Consider the following 23,406-nt stretch of genomic DNA (forward strand, 5'->3'; position numbering starts at 1 on the left):
AACATAAATAAAATGTGGAGTTTGGGAATGCAAGTGAAAACCTTCTGTTATAATTATATTGGATGACAGGATTGTTTAAGTAGTTGTGGATATATATATATATATATATATATATATATATATATATATATATATATATATATATATATATATATATATATATATATATATATATATATCATCGCATGGGTGCTATTGTGTGACAACTTGTTAACTTGGTTCACTTAAATCTTGAGTAGTGTGGAAACACTAGGGTATTGCATGATCCTACATACGTGTACTTACGTTTTATATACATTAGGTTGCGTGTAACGGACTTAACATTTAACGCGTAAAAGTACGTAACAACCGAGCAACCTAAGGTGAGTTCACTACATTCGAGCATGCGTCCCAGTGGTTGGGGACAGTCAGTGGGTATCCCGTGGAGGGATAAGTCTTTTGGGTAAAAACGGGTATATTGGTTAATATTCTCACCTATCATTTTTGTAAGTCCCTTATATTGTTACCTGGAGGGTAACGGGTATTAGTTGGTAGCGCTACTTAGGTTTGGCACCCTCACACCGCTCCTAGAGAGGACGGATGTGAACTAATGACCCAGTCGGGCCCAGTACTAGATAGGAGTACGTGGGAAAGGGCAGTCATGTACATCAGGAGCCGTCTTGTTCGGAATTGAGATATTAACAATATTACTTGCATTTTCAGTGAACTGTTTTACATACAACTGGTAACAAACGTTTTCTAAAACTGTGAACTCGCCAGCTTTGTCTGATACACTTGTTACATGCTCGCAGGTCGTTAGGTACTTGGTAACAGGAACTTGCTGGCTGGAGGGCGTGAGTGGTCATGGTTGCATTGATGGGTTTATTTATCAAACATTTATTTACTATGGATGTTGGAAAGTATTTACATATGATATTGCATGCTATTGCAAGTTTAACACAACAGTATGAACTTACGTATTACTTGCACGTGTTATATGACTGATAGGGTGGTATTTCCCTAAACATTTGTGACTTACGTTTTGTGATGCTCTTTGTTTGCTACTCGAGTCTGGGGAACCATTCGACATGAGTTAGGAGGAGCTGAGATGAGCATGCAAATCACAATATTATTGTGGGTGCACACATAATAATAATGTGGGGTGCATGTGAGTCCCAGTGAGGCTTAACAAGTGAAGAAGGGGTTCCGCTCTGTTATTTAAATCGATGTGAAACACAACAGTCTATAAGAGTTATAGCAGTGATTGTCTCTTACTTGAACGTGATCTTTTCACTCCTCTCTGAATCCTCTCGAATCTCGATGCTATCGAGCACTACCTGAACACCCATCTGAACGCCTAGCGAACTGCGTAGAACGTTAGGTGCCTGTATGACCGTCCCTGAGTTGGATGCCGCAACATTGAATGATTTGTATATATCTTCCTTACTTACCTTCGTTTACTGGAACTCAACGTATTGACGCCTTAGATTCCGTAAGTGCGATCGTTTCTGCAACACCCTAGCAACGTACTGTGTATTACTCGACCAACTTGCAAGATCGAGGGGCAAGAGGATAATCTTAGTATCTCACCGACTTCAGTATTAGAACCCTGATTACCGACAACAAACTCCAGCAGATTGATTTCAACCGAATCTTTAACCCTAGTCAGCGACTTATGGGAGTTAACCCTTACGAATCAATCGCAACATAAGCGATGACAGCCGATTATAGCGTGGAATGTGTAACTATCAGCATAGTGAGCAGCACGTTAGGACGTGGCACAGAATGTGAAAAGATGGACTTGGTTGGTGAAAGATCGTAGGATCCCGTTTCAAGCAACGACATTAGAGGCAACAGTCATGGCAACATCAAAGTACTTGTAATCGTAGCCTTCAGTATGGAAATGAAGGTGCCTACGACATGGATGGGCAGTTGTTAAACCAAGACGACAACGACCAAGGGAACGATGGCAGTATTGAGAATCCTCGTAACGAAAACAACAACACTGGGAATGATGCTCTTGGAAGGGCATTCAGGACTGGCGTGGGCGATGCCAGGATAATAGCAACATGGTGGCCTACACGTTCTCGGTAACTAATCGTTTCGGTCTCTGCCGTGTTTAACCCTGATGCCTCTTGAAACTAAACCTGTTGTGGAATCGGCTAATGACAAGTCAATTAAAGGCTCATAGGTTCGTTGGGATGCAAACTCGACCTTGTGAGACAAGTGTTCGACATTTACCCTTGGTAGTTTTGTTGTAATAGTTAGTGTGGATTGGTTATCCAAATAACGCACGGGTATACCTTGTGAGGGGGAAATTTTGAGTATCCCTCTCCCTAGTGGCGAACCCTATGTCCTAAAGCATCAGTGTGGTGTAAAGGTTAGTATCATTTCAGCAATGAAAGCCAGGAGCGTCTATGGAGGGACTACCCCACTAGGTTGGCAACCGTTACTAATGTGTGGGCTAAGGAAATAGGATCGAGAGTCCACCAATTGTTCGTGATTCCTCTCAGCATGCTACTTGGGGAACTTTTAGGTTTACTTCCACAACTGTTAGGCTGAATCTCAGTTTGATCTCACGCCAGAGGCAGTTCTGATTACTCGTACTCTTACTGTCTTGCACCAGGAGGATTGCAAGAGCTGTCTAATCAACTACAGGAACTGTTGAACAGGAGTTTTGTCGGACCTAGCTTTTCGCTTTGGGGAGCCCTAGTTATACCCGTGAAGATAAGTTTTACCGTTGGATATGTGTACTGATTCTCGAGAACTCAGCAAAATGGCAGTCAAGAACCGTTTACCTCGACCATGTATTCCCAGTCTATCGACCAGTAGCAAAAGTCAAGCTTCCATTCAGGATTGACTAACGAACGGACTATTATCAGATGGAAGTATAAGGAGAGAATGTTCCTACAACGGCATATCAAGCGCAGTGTGGCCATTACGACATTGTATTCCATGACCTTTGGGTGAATCAACACATCAGCAACTTTATGGACCACATGGATCGACCGTGTTTTGATGACGTTCTGAATCACTATCAGGGGAAAAGAACACCACGAACGACACCTGTATTTTGTCTTAGAGCTCCTAGGGGAGGAGCAACTTCATGCGAAGTCTACCTAAGTGTGACTTCAGGATTTGGGAGGTACACTTTCCTTGTCACGTAGTCAACGAAGTGGGGATACATGCAGATCTCGCTAGAGATCCATTTCATTAGATATTGATCGGCACCGAATAGTCCACTGGGGATACAGTAATTTCTTGGTCTAGCGAGATACTATCGTAGATTCATCGTGAAATTTCCGAAGATTGCGCAGCTTTAAGCTCTTTAGCACAGCAGGGTGCTGTGTATTCGTGGGAAAGCACTACAATGCACTAAGCATCGCTTCTGTCCGAGGGTACTGATGATTTAGTGGTATACCATGATGGTTCAAATCAGAGTCCCAGTTATACGCCGAGGCAACACGAGAAGGTGATGGCTTATGTAGTGGATTTACAGGAGGAGTTGCACGAGTCACAACCTGCGGTGGAGACCCTGGTCTTTAGATTTAAATTGGAGGCATTACTTGGATGGTACCAAATGTACTACCTAGACCGATCACAAGAGCCTCCCGTGTGCCCTTGTTTCTAAAAGAGCTAAACGTGTGAAGTCATCGCTGGATGGAGCTATTGAAAGGTTACGACTTTGAAACCTAAGCGTGCACGAGCTTTGCAGCTCACTATCCACTCTATCATACCTAATCAAGCTTGCTCTGTCCAAACTGAAGAACTGAATGATGGAATTTCTCAAGGTTAAACCATGCGGGGCATGGGGAAGCAACCTTTGGCAGGCCGGACGATATTTGCTATTTCATGGAATGAATGCGGGCCTCACTATAGGCAACCGCAGGGAACATGTGTTGAGCAAGGTACACCGGCCTCGATATTCTAGTCATCTGGGTTTTGCTAAGAGATATTAGGATCTATAAATCTTGTACTGGTGATCGGGCATGAAGGCCCACCTAGCAATGTATGTGAATGATGGTTGACTTGTGGGAAAGTCAAGGCGAAGGATAAGAAACCGGCAACACCGATATGGAAGATGGGAGCAGACTGCTATGAATTTTGCCACTAATCTACTTACAACTCGGAGCGGAAACGCAACCATTAACAATAGTTGATCGCCGCATGTAACCAGCACGCCCTTGGCTCACGTCTTGACATAAGCATTGCTTATCACTGTAGGACAATCGAGCAGAGTGACGAACCATCTGAATACATGAAGGCATGCTGCGAGCATGTGCATGATTGACTTTAGTAAACGTTTGGGAAGGACACTTATATTTGGGAGAAGCTCTAATGCAGTTGTACCGTGTACAACCCTGTTTGAGGCATAACCTGGACAGTAATGCTAATCTCTTTGTTGGACTAAGGTGGTTGACAACGTAATCGCAGGTCCAGGTCTTGAGCTCAAAACTCTTGAGGATTGCTTGGATCGGAAATTGTTTGATGGCAACGCGTGACTGCTAGGAAAGCTAATAAGCTTAGGAAACACTGGGAGTTGTTGTATACGAACGTGTCATAATCGAAAGTATCACCCTGGGAGGGTGCGGTACGCTATAGAAAACATGGCAAGCTTAGTTTACGACGCGTTAACACATTCGGATTACTGGAACGAAACGGTGACATGGCTCATAAACTCGGGCTAATTGATGAAACGGGATAACTATCGTAATGGTATATATGACCTGGATATAAGGCTGTGTTTGTCCGATGAAACCCTTGTGATACCCTTACCGGAACCTGAAATCATCGGATCAGTTGTATTTATCAGGGAATCTATCGAAAACATGGACTAAGAAGTCAAGGTTCGCTAGCATAAGTCGTATGACAATCGTGAGGGCTTGTTAAACCTCAATACGTGGACTGGAGTTCACATAGGAACGTAAGGATCTGTCAAAACTTTAATATCCTCAATTGTTCAAGGGGTCGAACCAACTTTTGTTATCACTGGCGAATTTCGGGACGAAATTCCTTTCAAGTTGGGGATGATGTGACACCCGACTGATTTCACAATTCTGTTTCTACAATTTGGTTTACGTAGTGTCTGTGTGATTATCTGGATGATTGGTGATTGTTTGTAATGCTTGATTATTATGTGTGTGGTGTTGCATATAGTTTAATTTGAGTTTCTATCGTTTCACTTCTCTGTATTGCTTGTCAAATTTCGGGACGAAATTTCTTTCAAGTTGGGGATGATGTGACAACCCGAATTCTCGAGGTAAAAACCATTTGTTTCACATTTATATTTCAATCTTTGTTCGACGAAATTATTATATACTCATTTAATTTACGGTGTGCAAACGAATATTCAAAACCAAATCCATACCGTGTCGAACCAACCCGAATCGCTTGAACCAAAGAGCATGTCTCGTTTGTCGATCCAACCCACTCGTGTGACTCGAAACCCTTGAGGCCCGAACCATAACAAAATATAAATATTTATCTTAGTTAAAAAAAATATATATTTATTTAATCAAAGAAAAGCAAATGTTCACGATTTGTTTTATATTTTCTGCCCAATACACCTAGCCATATATGCTGTTGTCAGCCATGTTTGCAAACACCCCCTAAACCGCCAACTTTTCCCTTTTGCTTTGCTTTGTGCGGACCAAGAGAAACGAGGGCAGCCCAACTCTTTTTTTTCCCTCGTTCATCACCGGCCCAACTCAACACTTCCTCAACCGCCCCAAACTTATACTTTCATATATAACGTAGTGTGTAATATATATTCAGATGATCGTTTCCTTTTTGTTCACTTTCTCTACGCCGTAAACCCTAACTGTAGTGCCAAACGGCTGTCCGCAACCTTCGCTCGACGCAACCCTCTTTGACGACGCAACATCCACCGTAGACCATCTCCACAGTTGGTACGTTCCGATTACTCCGTAGTTGATAATTAAGAGCTTGTGTCGCGGTTTCGTTTCGATCTAGACTTCTCATTAATTGTTCCTGTAGTGCTCGAACTGGTTAATTATTGTTCTTGTAGTTCTGGTTATATGTGGTTATATGTCATAATTTAGTGCATGATGAAAGATGTTTAATGAATACGGTACTGTTGCATGATGAAAGATGTTTAATGAATATGAGGTGCAGGTTATGTATTAGCCTATCGGTTAGAGTATTTGTGTCTTATAGCAAGTAATCTTTGCATGTTAGGGTAGGAAATGAAGGTATTTGTGTGATGTCTACGTGACTAGTAAAAAAAAGCAGATTCTAGATCATGTGCTCTAGGATATTTATTAAATCATTTTTCAATATAAGTCAAACCAATGTTAAAATACGTATTGCTTACTGGCCGAACTAGAAGTGAGAGGGACCATGATTACTTGTTAATGTGCACAACTATATGAAAAAGAAACTATGAACATATGTTAAGTATTAGGTAAATTATAACTGAATAAACTCGCATGATTTTGAAATGAGGCAACTGATTGTTTTGGGTAAACTTGATAGATGAAACTGATTTGCTTCATTTACGGCACGAATCGCACATTTAATTGGGTCTTACACGTTAACCGGGCTGCATATTTAATTAGACGTACATATATTTGATCGGGCCGCGTATCCCATTGAACCATGTTAGTTTCTTTGAGCTGCACAAATGAACGAGTTGTGCATAGCTGTGGTTGGCCCACAAGTAATTGGATTGCACAATTGACCCAACCTATGTAGTCCAATTTTGTACAGTGGGTCGATTTGTATTAGCATAAAGTATTAGAGGTTATTTGTGAATATAGGTAAGTAAATTGTTAGATGAATTAAGAAGCTATGAAATTGTGAATTTGTGATGCAAAAGGGGATAAGGACTGGGTGGGCCGAATTGCAATTGGGTTGATCACATGTATGTGTTGTTTATATGAAATTTGTTGAATGGAGAATACATGTATGTTAGGTGCACATTATTACTATGTGAATTAGTAATCTTAGAACATAAATAAAATGTGGAGTTTGGGAATGCAAGTGAAAACCTTCTGTTATAATTATATTGGATGACAGGATTGTTTAAGTAGTTGTGGATATATATATATTAGGTTATAACCCGTGTATTACACGAGTTGAGTAAATAAATTTATATAGTAAAGAATAATACATTATATCTTTAAAAACTTCCTTTATTGCACGGGTTGAATAAATATAATTTTATATATTAAATAATAAAAAGTTATATATATAAGAACCATATTGTATGAGTTGAATTAATGTAATTTTATATACCAAATAAAAAAAAATTATATCTTTAAAACTACATGTATTACACGGGTTAAATAAATGTAATATTGTTTACCAAATAATAAAATAATACATCTTTAAAAAACCTCATTTATTACACGAGTTAAATAAATGTAATTTTATATACCAAATAATAAAAAAAAGTCAGTAATTGTAATTTTGTATAGTGAAAATAAAAATATTTAATATAGAGTAAACTGCCATTTTGGTCCCTGTGGTTTGGCCAGTTTCGCCACTTTAGTCCAAATCTCAAACTTTTTACATCTGGGTCCTTATGGTTTCACTTTTGTTGCCATTTTAGTCCAAAATTCAAAAACCCCAATTTTTCACTGTTGCAGCCTGGTTTTTTGTCTTTTTCTGAAGGGGCATTTTGGTCATTTTGCCTGCCCAACTACCCACCCCACCCCCACCCCCACCCTCCTTTTCTTCTTTCTCCTCCTGCTGAATTGATTTTATTATCTCAATTCCATGTTCCAATGCAGCATTAGCAACCCTCTACGTCCCTTGGTATTTCCAAATCTACAACATCAGAAACAAGATTACATCCAACAAACATCCAGAAAGTTATAGTGGTCCAAAATAAAAAATCGGAAGCTGTGGCTAATGTTGCTGATTCGGTGGTGGGTGGTCGTAGAAGACGACTCCGTCATCCTCCAACCGCCGCTCTCCACCACCTCCTACCACCCTCTCTACCTCCTCTGATCCCGAATCGCACCACCACCGCCGTTTCCGCCGCCGCCTCCCGAATCGCACCACCACGGTGAGCAGAGGCAAAATCAAGAACACCAGACAAAAATGGTGAACAAAAGAATCAAGAAAACCTTTAAACCCTCCTTCTGACAAGCTTCCATGGAGGATGCTGATAATCAGTCGATTGAATCTGGAGCTTTGATTGGATTGACGGTGTTTGCACCGAACGATGAGGCTAGTGGGTTTGATTGGTTTACGGTGGAAGATGGGGATTGTGGTGGTGCTAGTGGTGGTTGTGGTGGTGGTGAGTGTGTTAAGAGAGAGATCTAACCTGATTTCGTGGGGATGATGCAGAGAGACGGTGGTGGTGGGGATGATGCGGTGGTGGGGGTGGTGGTTTGTGGCGGCAGGAGGAGAGAGAGAGAGAGAGAGAAAGAGAGAGACGGTGGAGGAGGTGGTGGTGGTAGGTACGGTGGTGGTGATGATACGGTGGTGGGGGTGGTGGGGGTGTGGTGGTGGTAGTTCAGAGAGAGAGCAGAGTTGGTGGTGGTGATGATACGGTGGTGGTGGGGGTGGTGGTGGTGGTAGTTGAGACAGAGAGAGAGAAAGCAGAGTGAGAAAGACGAGAGAGAGAGAGAGAGAGTTCTGTATGTGTGGGTGTATATATTATATATAATTGTTTTAGGTATTAAATATATACAATTAAAGATAATAATTTTTAAAATGCCCAAAATGCCCCTGAGAGTAAAGACAAAATAGAAGGGTTTAAGTAGGAGAATCTGGTCAAATTTGAAATTTGGATCAAAATGGCAACAAAAACCAAACCACAGGGCCCTGGATGTAAAAAGTTTGAAATTTGGACTAAAGTGGCAAAACTGGCCAAACCACAGGGACCAAAATGGCAGTTTACTCTTTAATATATTAATACAAAGTTTGGTTTTCGTGATAAATAAATTTAGATTCATATAAATAGATTATTTTGTTGTAGCAAAATTTGTTAACGAAGTCTCAACAAATTTAACCCATTATTTAAAACTCCGTAAATGTATAAATGATAAATAATATTAGTTAGAGTAAATTACGATTTTGGCCCCTGTGGTTATATCACTTTTACCCTTTTAGTCCAAAAAAGAATTTTTTAACATCTGAATCCCCAACGTCTTTTTTTTCTAACCTTTTTGGCCCTTAACACTAACCCCATCCATTAAATGTTAGGGGCCAAACGGGTTAGAAAAAAGACGTTAGGGGCCAAAAAAAATTAGAAAAAAAGACGTTGGGGGCTTAGATGTTAAAAATTCTTTCTGAGCTAAAAGTGTAAAAGTGATATAACCACAAGGGCCAAAATCGTAATTTACTCTATTAGTTAAATAAATAATATTATAAATGAGAAGGAGATTAAACTAAATAATAATTATCCATAAGAAATTAAACTAAATAATATTTAGTAGAAAGATTATCTATAATTAATTAGAAAAAAATTAAACTAAAATAATACTTATCTATAAAACATGGCCTAATATAATGACAAGTGTCCTCAAAATGGTTTCTTTTATTATATAGTATAGATATATATATATCATCGCATGGGTGCTATTGTGTGACAACTTGTTAACTTGGTTCACTTAAATCTTGAGTAGTGTGGAAACACTAGGGTATTGCATGATCCTACATACGTGTACTTACGTTTTATATACATTAGGTTGCGTGTAACGGACTTAACATTTAACGCGTAAAAGTACGTAACAACCGAGCAACCTAAGGTGAGTTCACTACATTCGAGCATGCGTCCCAGTGGTTGGGGACAGTCAGTGGGTATCCCGTGGAGGGATAAGTCTTTTGGGTAAAAACGGGTATATTGGTTAATATTCTCACCTATCATTTTTGTAAGTCCCTTATATTGTTACCTGGAGGGTAACGGGTATTAGTTGGTAGCGCTACTTAGGTTTGGCACCCTCACACCGCTCCTAGAGAGGACGGATGTGAACTAATGACCCAGTCGGGCCCAGTACTAGATAGGAGTACGTGGGAAAGGGCAGTCATGTACATCAGGAGCCGTCTTGTTCGGAATTGAGATATTAACAATATTACTTGCATTTTCAGTGAACTGTTTTACATACAACTGGTAACAAACGTTTTCTAAAACTGTGAACTCGCCAGCTTTGTCTGATACACTTGTTACATGCTCGCAGGTCGTTAGGTACTTGGTAACAGGAACTTGCTGGCTGGAGGGCGTGAGTGGTCATGGTTGCATTGATGGGTTTATTTATCAAACATTTATTTACTATGGATGTTGGAAAGTATTTACATTATGTTACGTTAACGCTTCCGCTGAACTTGATGGTTTTTGAATTACTTATGTTTGGATTTTATTACTATCAAATGATGAAACTTTATTTTAAACTTATGGATTCAATGTAATTGGTGGCTCATTACTAGTGGTCACACGCCTAACAGGGACACTCCATAAGTGGTAATTTGAGGGTGTGACATCTAATGTCATGAAAAACAATGTCGGTCCAAGGTATCGAATGCTTCCAATAATTCATCCCTAATGTGATTGTTATCAACTTCTCATGCATATATACAAAGGTTTTAAGTTTTAGCAACAAGACACGTAATTTCGCTAAAATATTCAATAATAACAAGTTAGGTATTTTTAGCGACAACTTAACCTACTCCTAAAATATAAACATAACCCGTATAAGCAAATTATATCAAAAAGGTAAAAACATATTTTAATTATTTTTTTCTATCCTTCTATACGTGCTTTAAATCAAAATACATGAGTGTCTAACGAATTTTTTCTAGCTTGATGCATTCAAAATATCAAAAGAAATATAATATTTCCTCCAAAGCTTATATACAACAGATGGAAACTATGTGTTATAAGAAAAAAAAAACAAAAAATAAATATTTCTTGATTTTGACATAAGTAATAAAAAAACATAACAGATAAAATAAGACATTAGAATATACATATCCTTAACTATGACACGTTTAAACTATTATGTATCTATTAGTTAGGAATAATATTAAATAGACTTTCAATGCAACATTTTTTGAATATGTGCTTACCAAGTATTATTCTAAACGGCCCAGACAACATTTTGAATATCTTGTTACCTTAAATTCTCAAAATAATCCTATTTATATGCTTCCCACATAGGCCAGTTACTATCATTCCCCAAAAATGAAATCCATTGTTATTTTCATTTTCTCTAGTTTATTGCTTGTTAGTTTTCCGTTAATCGTTAACGGCGGTTGGCTCAATGCACATGCCACCTTCTACGACGACGGCACAATGGGTATGCAGTACTGATCATACATTATCTCAAATTTGTTGTGTTGTTTATTATTATTTTTTTAAAACGGTAACTCACACACTCTGTATGTATAACAGGTGGTGCTTGTGGGTATGGGAATGTGTATCGTCAAGGGTATGGTACAAACAATGTAGCATTAAGTAGTGCTTTGTTCAACGATGGTTTGAGTTGTGGGGCATGTTTTCAAATCGTGTGTGTTAATGATCGTCAATGGTGTTTACCGGGTTCCATTGTTGTCACCGCCACCAACTTCTGCCCACCGAACCCCGCCTACCTAGCGAGAAAGGCGGCTGGTGCAACCCTCCTCTACGTCATTTTGATCTATCTCAACCTGCCTTCCTACGCATTGCTCAGTACAAAGCTGGAATTGTTCCTGTTGCTTATAGAAGGTATATAAATTATTAAATTTCATGAGATGCCTTCACACATCGTGGGTGTTTTGGTAAATTTACAAGCATTTGTCTTGAAAAGTTATTTTGTTACTTTTGAAAGTATTAAATGTACTTTAGAAATTTTACAATTATTAAATGTATTTTGGTAATCTACTTAAAATACCAACAGATTTTTACAAAAGATTATCAGACAGAATGCGTAGTGAACCGTCTCTAAATGAATCACGTACTTAGTGATCAGTCGTGAACCGTGACAAAAGTTTTTTTATATCTACTTATTTAATAAAGAAACGAATATGAACAAGATATTTGTCTACTTAATTAAATTAATAAAGAAACGAATATGAACAAGAAGTTTTTTTATATATACTTAGAAACTTTTGTTTATGCATCACTTGTTTCTTAATCATGCGATGATATTGGTATTTAGATTTTCATTTATATATTATAGTTTACTTTTCATTTCATTTACATGTGTTATAACAAATATGATTGAACACAAACTAGAACAAACAAAGTTTGATTCTTTAAAGCTTGTGTTTAATATATAATTTTTTCGTTTAATTCATCTCAATAAAGTACCAAAATGACAAATTACAAACAAATGACAGGTAAACATGAAACAAGTTGCACTGCAAAAATATGCTCTCTTTTTGCATGCTCTCTTTTTCTCCAATTTGTTTACATGCCTAAACATTGCAATTCTAACACCAAACTATTTTAGTAATATTTTTTGTTCTTGTTTTCTAGGGTACCCTGCGTGAGAAGGGGTGGAATTAGGTTCCAAATGAACGGACACCCCTACTTCAATTTGGTGTTAATTACAAATGTGGGTGGTGCTGGTGACGTGCACGCAGTGGCAATCAAAGGGTCAAGAACAGGATGGCAACAAATGAAACAAAACTGGGGGCAAAACTGGCAATCCGACACTTATTTTATTGGGCAGTCTCTATCTTTTAAGGTCACCACAAGTGATGGTCGGACTGTGGTTTCCAACAATGTTGTCCCCGCTAATTGGTCTTTCGGGCAGACCTTCAGCGGTTCCCAATTTCGTTGAAAAGACAATTGTACCCACAGTCGGGTAGTAAGTGTTAGGGCCACCTAGTATCGCTATTGTAACTTTTTATCAACTACAATAGGTGCAACAATTACTAGGGGCTTATTTTATAAAAAGGATAGGTGATCATTTACACCAGCCAATATTGATAATATACTTTTTTTGGCCTTGGATGACCATTTGATGATATGTCAGTGTTTGCAATGTTTTTTACAGCTACTAATGCCTCATTGGGGTCTTTGTAAGACCTAGAGGATGATTGGATTTCAAGAACAAATGATGGTTATGTGTAGTGTAGGACTTTTATGGTGTAAATGTTAGACTACGGGTTTTTACGTTGCAATTTGACAGGCCTTGATAAAATCTCTAGGTTGAACTTCTATTTACGTTTTCGGGTAGTGACAAATCAAACTTGTCTCATTGGGTTTGTCGTTTACCGACTTAACGTTCGGTTTTGATAGTTGGAAAACAGTTTTCTCGTAAAACAATTGGTTTTTATTAAGAACTTTAGAATTATAAAGATGTTTATGATTCTAGACATCTAATACATACACATAACTACATGTGTCAAAATGAAAAAAAAAAGTAAATAATAAATGTCCGTTTCAGTTTACACCACTTGTTCTAAGTTTAAAACCGTACTCAACTGTTAAACCGTCAAAACTGTTGAACTTAATTGTTTTAATGTGAAACAAGTTGTCTTGCCTAAGTTTAAACTGTTTAATCAATTTTAACTGTTTGTAAACACCGTATTTGTATTTTAGATACCGTTAACCCATATAATTGTTATTTTGATTTGATTTTTTGTTTTACCTCTTGATTTATTAGAGATAAATTTCTTAAACTAGAAATGAAAATCCTATAAAATATTAATAAATAAAGGGTAATTATTACTAACTCTAAATAAATGAAAATGTGAAAGGTATTAAAAATGTAATAATAATTATCGTATATCATCTTGAGAAAGAATCATTGTTGCCTTGTTTGCATTTTAGGTATTTCCAGGATATGCAGTTGAAGCTGGTGCATGCTTTGGTATATGTAGATATGGTAAAGGGACGCGAATCCGAATGCCATATTTGAAACATTCAGGTAGGTATTGAACTGGGTATGAGATTTATTTTATAAAACATATCATTATTAAACACGTAGGAGTTAATGTTCGTTGGATGACTATTGACTTGCATCAGTCAGCATTGAGTAGGTATTTGGTGCAATATTCTGCCGATATTTGCTTTACTAGGGATCTCCTCGATCTTCACAGAACCCCTTGATAAAGGGGCCGGTTCTTAGGAAGATGATCATATGATCCTTACATCTTGTTAGTGTATTTCGCGGGCTAGGAACGAGGTTGTTTTACAATATAAAAGAATGTCCATCAATTGGTTGGATATAAAGATTAAGTGTATAAGCTTTATGCGGGTTAAACTTAATGGGAAAATTTTTCATCTCTAGCTTGGTAAGATTGGTGTAACTTTAACTTATGAGATTTTTTGTTGATTCAACTTCGGTTACGCATGTTTTCTTGAATGAAATTATCCCTTAGCCGTTCACAAAAAGATAATAATAAATAAAAATAGACTTGTATGGTATAGGGCTGTCCAAAAAGCTCACGGCTCGGAGCTTGCTGAAGCTCGCTCAGATTTAGCTCGGATAAAGCTCGCTCGACTTGGCTTGGTTTGAAATTGGTTTGAACCATTCATCAACAACACCACAACCAACCGGCAACCACCTTCGCCACAACCCACCACTACCACCACTCACCACCGACGCCATTGCCGCCACCCGCCACCACCTCACCTCGACAGCCATCGTCGCCACCGCCGCCGTCACCCACCCGCCACCGTTATCTCCCACAACCGCGACCAACCGCCAACGCCATTCGCTGCCGCCACCACCCACCACCATCGTCGACGCCACCACCACCACCGCCACCAACTGCCGCCGCCGCCCACCGCCACCTCCGCCGCCACCCACCGCCACCTCCGCCGCCACCCACCGCCACCTCCGCCGCCACCCACTACCAACAGCCGCCTTGTCGCCTCCACCACTCGTCGTCACCGCCGCACCCCCACTCGCCGCCATCGCCGCCACCCACCACCGCCACCTATAACCCACCCACAATCACTACCACCGACCACCCCCTCACCGCTGATTTTATTACTTCGTTTTTCTTGCCTACCGAACAATACACATAATAATGCATTCCATTCACACATGGTAACCAAACAAGACATGGAATGATAATGATCCATTGCATTCCCTCATCCATTCCATTACCTCGTCCATTTCATTCCTTCGTCCATTCCATTACCACATACCAAACAGACCCTAAGTATTTTTTTTAACCCGTATCCAATATTCCAATTTCCAATGTTGCATATTGTTTGTTTTTACTATTTATGGGCATGTATACTGTTTGGGCCTCATAGGTCGAACAAATACGTTTTAGTTGTGTGCACGTCAATCTAACAGATACATGGCTTGACCTGTTTAAACTGTTTATTTTTATAAATCTTCTAAAAGAAGTGTTTTGTGTCAAAAATTAAAGAAGTATTGTATTTAATACCAATAGTTAAAAGATAAAAAGGGAGATTATATTTAACTGTTTACATAATAATGTCCGAAATTGTAACCTGGAGAAGTTGTAATTTGTAATTAACGAGTTTTTAGGACCCGCACTTTGCAGCGGGACCGTCAAACAAACAAAAAAAATATTGGGAACGTTCGTTGTGGCGTGTTAACCCGCAAAATTTAGACCAATACAAAAATGAAATTTCAAAAGTCGAAAGGCGATAGTGATAGACCGGAAAATAAAATAGACAATGATTATCAGTGAGAATAATATATCTTTCACTGCATGAACTTTATTAGGAGAGACTATGTGTGTAATTAACTAAAATAAAATCTCTAATCTTAGTTAATTACATATACAATGGGCTTTAGAAATATCACTAAGGGGGTGTTTGGGATTGCGTTTTCAACCTGATTATTTGACTATTGTGTTTTGAAATCGCAAAAAATCTATTTTGAGTGTTTGGTAAAAAATAAATAAAAAGTGATTTTTTACGTTTTGTAGAGTTCAAAACGTGATAATCCATAAGTAGGTCACCCCTTGCTGCAGGAAAACGTGATAATCCAAAAACTGATTTTTTACGTTTTCACTTATTTATTTTTTTGAAATATATATACTTCCCAAACACTCAAATAGTTGATTATCTGATTATTGTGATATCAAACAACATAATCAAATCCAAACAATGTTGATTATCTGATTATTGTGATATCAAACAACATAATCAAATCCAAACACTATCTTTCTGCAGCACGTTTTATTACAGCTAATTATCTGATTATGATTATTCAAAACGCATAATCTATTTTCAAAACTCAACCCCAAACACCCCCTAAATATGTGGCTAGTTTAAATTTTAGAATAAATAAATATAAAGTAAAAAGGTATTTGATTTTTAATGCATGAACTTTATTAGGAGAAATTATGTGTGTAATTAACTAAAATAAATCTCTAATCTTAGTTAATTACATATACAATGGGCTTTAGAATATCACTAAATATGTGGCTAGTTTAAATTTTAGAATAAGTAAATATAAAGTAAAAAGGTATTTGATATACCATGATCTAATAACTTTATTAGGAGAGACTATGTATGTAATTTTAGTTAAGAGAGAGAAAAGGGTGTGGGTTCAAGTGTGTATCATCTCACCTCATGACCAATGAAAAGAAAAAAAAAATTGAACAGTGTAAATGTGAGGGGAAGTAAAGTTGTGAAATAATATAGGGAAAATGTATATGTATATCCAAGGTTGCAAAACTCGTTAGGCGCTCCCTCGTCGGTCGACCAGGGAGTTGAGAGTACTCGGCCTAGGCGAAGAGTACACGGAAAGTACTCAAACCTGTTAAATTATAAAGAAATTAGTTTATGGAAATTAAATATATGTCAAAATAACATAAATTTACTAATTTTTATAACAAAATACATGAAAATGATATCCATTCTTTAATATGATAGGCATAGAAATTATGTTTTATTTTTTTAAGTCAAACTCGGCCCAAGTTGACCCACTAGATCCGACGTTGACCGCCTTTCATCGATTCCAAGTAATTAGGCGGAGTTGAAGAAATTCGCCTTGACAAGCTACCTTGTAGCAACTACTCAGGGAGCATTCGGCCTTGGAGACATGGTTTTACAACCATGTGTATATGACACTTGACTCTATTTTCTTGACGGCTAGTTTGATTAGTTTTTGCAATGAATTATATTTCATAGTCTACCCAATTGATAAGATTACAACACGATGATCTACGGTTATTCTACATCATAAAGATCAAATATGTCAATACAGCTTCTGCTCAACATTAGTGTGCTTTTAAGACTCGAGGGTGTGGTATAAAGCCCCTAAGGGCTTTATCACGCCACGTTAGATCCACGTCAACGTCACGTCATATGGGGGGCTTTAAAGCCCTTCCCTTTAACTTGCATGGTTTGGTATAAAGCCCCCTATTAAACAAAATAAAAAAAAAGATATTATTGGTTAAAAAGATGTGGCCCCCACCTGCACACACCTTTAACCTCCGCTATCACGTTGGCGAACAAACAATGGCGCCCCCTTTGAATGCCTCGGTGTGGCCGATGGCGCCCCCGGGGCGCTATGGAGCATGATGTGGCGGAGTGGCGCCATGCAACACCCACCGGCCTAAGCCTGATGTAATCATAACGTGGTGTGCTGCTTACACCCGATACGACTTATCTTCGACATTAGTGTACTGTTGAGCATATGGTTCTAATGTCATGAAAAACAATGTCAGTCCAAGGTATCGAATGCTTCCAATAATTCATCCCTAAGGAGATTGTTATCAACTTGTCATGCATATATACAAAGGTTTTAAGTTTTAGCAACAAGACACATAATTTCGCTAAAATATTCAATAATAATAAGTTAGGTATTTTTAGCGACAACTAAACCTACTCCTAAAATATAAACATAATAAGCAAATTATATCAAAAAGGTAAAAACATATTTTAATTATTTTTTTCTATCCTTCTATACATGCTTTAAATCAAAATTCATGAGTGTCTAACCAATTTTTTCTAGCTTGATGCATTCAAAATATCAAAAGAAATATAATATTTCCTCCAAAGCTTATATACAATAGATGGAAACTATGTGTTAATAAGGAAAAAAATAAAAAATAAATATTTCTTGATTTGGACATAAGTAATAAAAAAACATAACAGAGGAAATACCTAAAAATATACTAAAAAGCAGAAAATATTAATGTTTTAGACTACATCATGACATATAACTAATCATCATTTTATAAGACATAAGAATATACATATCCTTTACTATGACACGTTTAAACTATTATATATCTATTAGTTAGGAATAATATTAAATAGACTTTCAATACATACATTTTTTGAATGATATATCTATTAGTTAGGAATAATATTAAATAGACTTTCAATGCAATATTTTTTTGAATATGTGCTTACCAAATATTATTCTAAACGGCCAGGCAACATTTTGAATATCTTGTTACCTTGAATTCTCAAAATAATCCTATTTATATGCTTCCCACATAGGCCAGTTACTATCATTCCCCAAAAATGAAATCCATTGTTATTTTCATTTTCTCTAGCTTATTGCTTGTTAGTTTTCCGTCAATCGTTAACGGCGGTTGGCTCAATGCACATGCCACCTTCTACGACGACGGCACAATGGGTATGCAGTACTGATCATACATTATCTCAAATTTGTTGTGTTGTTTATTATTATTATTATTATTTTTAAAACGGTAACTCACACACTCTGTATGTATAACAGGTGGTGCTTGTGGGTATGGGAATGTGTATCGTCAAGGGTATGGTACAAACAATGTAGCATTAAGTAGTGCTTTGTTCAATGATGGTTTGAGTTGTGGGGCATGTTTTCAAATCATGTGTGTTAATGATCGTCAATGGTGTTTACCGGGTTCCATTGTTGTCACCGCCACCAACTTCTGCCCACCGAACCCCGCCTTACCTAGCGAGAAAGGCGGCTGGTGCAACCCTCCTCTACGTCATTTTGATCTATCTCAACCTGCCTTCCTACGCATTGCTCAGTACAAAGCTGGAATTGTTCCTGTTGCTTATAGAAGGTATATAAATTATTAAATTTCATGAGATGCCTTCACACATCGTGGGTATTTTGGTAAATTTACAAGCATTTGTCTTGAAAAGTTATTTTGTTATTTTGAAAGTATTAAATGTACTTTAGAAATTTTACAATTACTAAATGTATTTTGGTAATCTACTTAAAATACCAACATATTTTTACAAAAGATTATCAGACCGAATGCGTAGTGAACCGTCTCTAAACGAATCACGTACTTAGTGATCAGTCGTGAACCGTGACAAAGTTTTTTTATATCTACTTATTTAATAAAGAAACGAATATGAACAAGATATTTGTCTACTTAATTAAATTAATAAAGAAACGTATATGAACAAGAAGTTTTTTTGTATCTACTTAGAAACTTTTGTTTATGCATCACTTGTTTCTTAATCATGCGATGATATTGGTATTTGGATTTTCATTTATATATTTTAATTTAATTTTCATTTCATTTACATGTGTTATAACAAATATGATTGAACACAAACTAGAGCAAACAAAGTTTGATTCTTTAAAGCTTGTGTTTAATATATAATTTTTTCGTTTAATTCATCTCAATAAAGTAACAAAATGACAAATTACAAACAAATGACAGGTAAACATGAAACAAGTTGCACCGCAAAAATATGCTCTCTTTTTGCATGCTCTCTTTTTCTCCAATTTGTTTACATGCCTAAACATTGCAGTTCTAATACCAAACTATTTTAGTAATATTTTTTTGTTCTTGTTTTCTAGGGTACCCTGCGTGAGAAGGGGTGGAATTAGGTTCCAAATGAACGGACACCCCTACTTCAATTTGGTGTTAATTACAAATGTGGGTGGTGCTGGTGACGTGCACGCGGTGGCAATCAAAGGGTCAAGAACAGGATGGCAACAAATGAAACAAAACTGGGGGCAAAACTGGCAATCCGACACTTATTTTAACGGGCAGTCTCTATCTTTTATGGTCACCACAAGTGATGGTCGGACTGTGGTGTCCAACAATGTTGTCCCCGCTAATTGGTCTTTCGGGCAGACCTTCAGCGGTTCCCAATTTCGTTGAAAAGACAATTGTACCCACAGTCGGGTAGTAAGTGTTAGGGCCACCTAGTATCACTATTGTAACTTTTTATCAACTACAATAGGTGCAACAAATAGTAGGGGCTTATTTAAAAAAAAAGGCTAGGTGATCATTTACACTCGCCAATATTGATAATATACTTTTTTTGGCCTTGGATGACCATTTGATGATATGTCATTGTTTGCAATGTTTTTTACAGCTACTAATGCCTCATTGGGGTCTTTGTAAGACCTAGAGGATGATTGGATTTCAAGAACAAATGATGGTTATGTGTAGTGTGGGATTTTTATGGTGTAAATGTTAGACTACGGGTTTTTACGTTGCAATTTGACAGGCCTTGATAAAATCTCTTGGTTGAACTTCTATTTACGTTTTCGGGTAGTGACAAATCAAACTTGTCTCAATGGGTTTGTCGTTTTACCGACTTAACGTTCGGTTTTGATAGTTGGAAAATAGTTTTCTCGTAAAACAATTGGTTTTTATTAAGAACTTTAGAATTATAAAGATGTTTATGATTCTAGACTTCTAATACATACACATAAAAACATGTTGTCAAAATGAAAAAAATAATAAGTAAATAATAAATGTCCGTTTCAGTTTACACCACTTGTTCTAAGTTTAAAACCGTACTCAACTGTTAAACCGTCAAAAAACTGTTGAACTTAATCGTTTTAATATGAAACAAGTTGTCTTGCCTAAGTTTAAACTGTTTAATCAATTTTAACAGTTTGTAAACACCGTATTTGTATTTTAGATACTGTTAACCCATATAATTGTTATTTTGATTTGATTTTTTGTTCTACCTATTGATTTATTAGAGATAAATTTCGTAAACTAGAAATGAAAATCCTATAAAATATTAAAAAATAAAGGGTAATTATTATTAACTCTAAATAAATGAAAATGTGAAAGGTATTAAAAATGTAATAATAATTATCGTATATCATCTTGAGAAAGAATCATTGTTGCCTTGTTTGCATTTTAGGTATTTCCAGGATATGCAGTTGAAGCTGGTGCATGCTTTGGTATATGTAGATATGGTAAAGGGACGCGAATCCGAATTCCATATTTGAAACATTGAGGTATTGAACTGGGTATCAGATTTATTTTATAAAACATATCATTATTAAACACGTAGGAGTTAATGTTCGTTGGATGACTATTGACTAGCATGAGTCAGCGTTGAGTAGGTATTGGTGCAATATTCTGCCGATATTTGCTTTACTAGGGATCTCCTCGATCTTCACAGAACCCCTGATAAAGGGGCCGGTTCTTAGGAAGATGATCATATGATCCTTACATCTTGTTAGTGTATTTCGCGGGCTAGGAACGAGGTTGTTTTACAATATAAAAGAATGTCCATCAATTGGTTGGATATAAAGATTAAGTGTATAAGCTTTATGCGGGTTAAACTTAATGGGAAAATTTTTCATCTCTAGCTTGGTAAGATTGGTGTAACTTTAACTTATGAGATTTTTTGTTGATTCAACTTTGGTTACGCATGTTTTCTTGAATGAAATTATCCCTTAGCCGTTCACAAAAAGATAATAATAAAAATAGACTTGTATGGTATAGGGCTGGCCAAAAAGCTCGCGGCTCGGAGTTTGCTTGAAGCTCGCTCAGATTTAGCTCGGATAAAGCTCACTCGACTTGGATCGGTTTGAAATTGAGTTAAGCCGGCTCGGCTCAATTAGAAAGTGAGCCTAGCTCGACTCGGCTCGTAACGAGCCGTATTGGCTCGGTTTGGCTTACTTGGTAGCTCAGGTCGGCTCAGTTCGGATTATTATACTCATAATATATTTTATTTATGTACATTATAATATATTACAAAAACTGATTATTATTTACATATATTTAGACTTGTAAATTGATATATGTGACATATTTGAAGGTTGATTACCATTCTAATGAACTAATATTGTATTTCGTTGAAAGTTAAAACTTATTTTGTGTTATTGAACTTGATTTTGACTTGTAATGTATTAAGTTGAACTTATTTTGGAAATGTTCTTTTGAAGTAGAGTAACCTTCCATTTTACTCCCTGTAATTTGGCCATTTTAACGGTTTTGTCCAACTCCTTTAAAAAATAGTCATTTTACTCCCTGATCTATGAAGCTTATCACAATTTCACTCCCTGTCCCAAACAACATCCATTTTAAATGTTAAAAACTGTCACATGCATAACACATTATCGATAATTATGACCATAATTAGACCGAAACCTAGACTGAAACATGACAGTTTTTAACGTTTAAAATCTAGCGTAGGACATGGCTTTAACATAAATTTACTAATTTTTAAACAAAATACATGAAAATGATATTCATCCTTTAATATGATAGGTATATAAATTATGTTTTATTTTTTTAAGTCAAACTCGGCCCAAGTTGACCCAATAGATCCGACGTTAACCGCGTTTGATCGATTCCAAGTAATTAGGCGGAGTTGAAATTCGTCTTAACAACCAACCTTGTAGCGACTACTCAGGAGTACTCGGCCTTGAAGACATTCTTTTAAAGCCATGTGTATATGACACTTGACTCTATTTTCTTGACGGATAGTTCGATTAGTTTTTTCAATGAATTATATTTCATAGTCTACCCAATTGATTAGATTACAACATGATGATCTACGGTTATTCTACATCATAAAGATCAAATATGTCAATACATCTTCCGCTCAACATTAGTGTGCTTTTAAGACTCGAGGGTGTGGTATAATGCCCCTAAGGGCTTTATCACGCCACGTCAGATCCACGTTAACGCCACGACATATGGGGGGCTTTAAAGCCCCTCCCTTTAACTTGCATGGTATGGTATAAAGCACCATATTAAACAAAATAAAAAAAAGATATTATTGGTTGAAAAGATGTGCCCCCACCTGTACATACCTTTAACCTCCGCTATCATGTTGGCAAACAAACTATGGCGCCCCCTTTGAATGCCTCGGTGTGGCCGATGGCGCCCCCGGGGCGCTATGGAGCATGATGTGGTGGAGTGGCGCCATGCAACACCCACCGGCCTAAGCCTGATGCAATCATAACGTGGTGTGTTGCTTACACCCGATACGACTTATCTTCGACACTAGTGTACTGTTGAGCATATGGTTCTAATGTCATGAAAAACAATGTCGGTCCAAGGTATCGAATGCTTCCGATAATTCATCCCTAATGTGATTGTAATCAACTTCTCATGCATATATACAAAGGTTTTAAGTTTTAGCAACAAGACACGTAATTTCGCTAAAATATTCAATAATAACAAGTTAGGTATTTTCAGCGACAACTCAACCTACTCCTAAAATATAAACATAACCAGTATAAGCAAATTATATCAAAAAGGTAAAAACATATTTTAATTATTTTTTTCTATCCTTCTATACGTGCTTTAAATCAAAATACATGAGTGTCTAACGAATTTTTTCTAGCTTGATGCATTCAAAATATCAAAGGA

At 37.1% G+C, this 23,406-nt stretch overlaps 1 protein-coding gene and 1 pseudogene across 1 annotated transcript; both read left to right on the forward strand.

Moving 5' to 3' along the window:
• The first annotated feature begins 11,131 nt into the window (after window positions 1-11,131).
• Window positions 11,132-12,713, forward strand: LOC110895618 (annotated as a pseudogene).
• Window positions 12,714-18,346: 5,633 nt separating this feature from the next.
• LOC110895617 (expansin-A1) lies at window positions 18,347-19,935 on the forward strand. The gene is made up of 3 exons (XM_022142935.2): window positions 18,347-18,461; window positions 18,564-18,876; window positions 19,629-19,935. The coding sequence occupies exons 1-3, from the start codon at window positions 18,347-18,349 to the stop codon at window positions 19,933-19,935; spliced, it is 735 nt and encodes a 244-aa protein (XP_021998627.1).
• Window positions 19,936-23,406: the final 3,471 nt, after the last annotated feature.

The sequence above is a fragment of the Helianthus annuus genome, chromosome 12 (assembly GCF_002127325.2).
Source record: "Helianthus annuus cultivar XRQ/B chromosome 12, HanXRQr2.0-SUNRISE, whole genome shotgun sequence".
Lineage (NCBI taxonomy): Eukaryota > Viridiplantae > Streptophyta > Magnoliopsida > Asterales > Asteraceae > Helianthus > Helianthus annuus.

Bases quoted from the DNA above. Each gene is read 5' to 3' on its own strand.
- LOC110895617 (XM_022142935.2), top strand. From the start codon at position 18,347: ATGAAATCCATTGTTATTTTCATTTTCTCTAGCTTATTGCTTGTTAGT. The intron at 18,462-18,563 runs GTATGCAGTACT...TATGTATAACAG, and splicing joins CTACGACGACGGCACAATGG to GTGGTGCTTGTGGGTATGGG. The intron at 18,877-19,628 runs GTATATAAATTA...CTTGTTTTCTAG, and splicing joins GTTCCTGTTGCTTATAGAAG to GGTACCCTGCGTGAGAAGGG.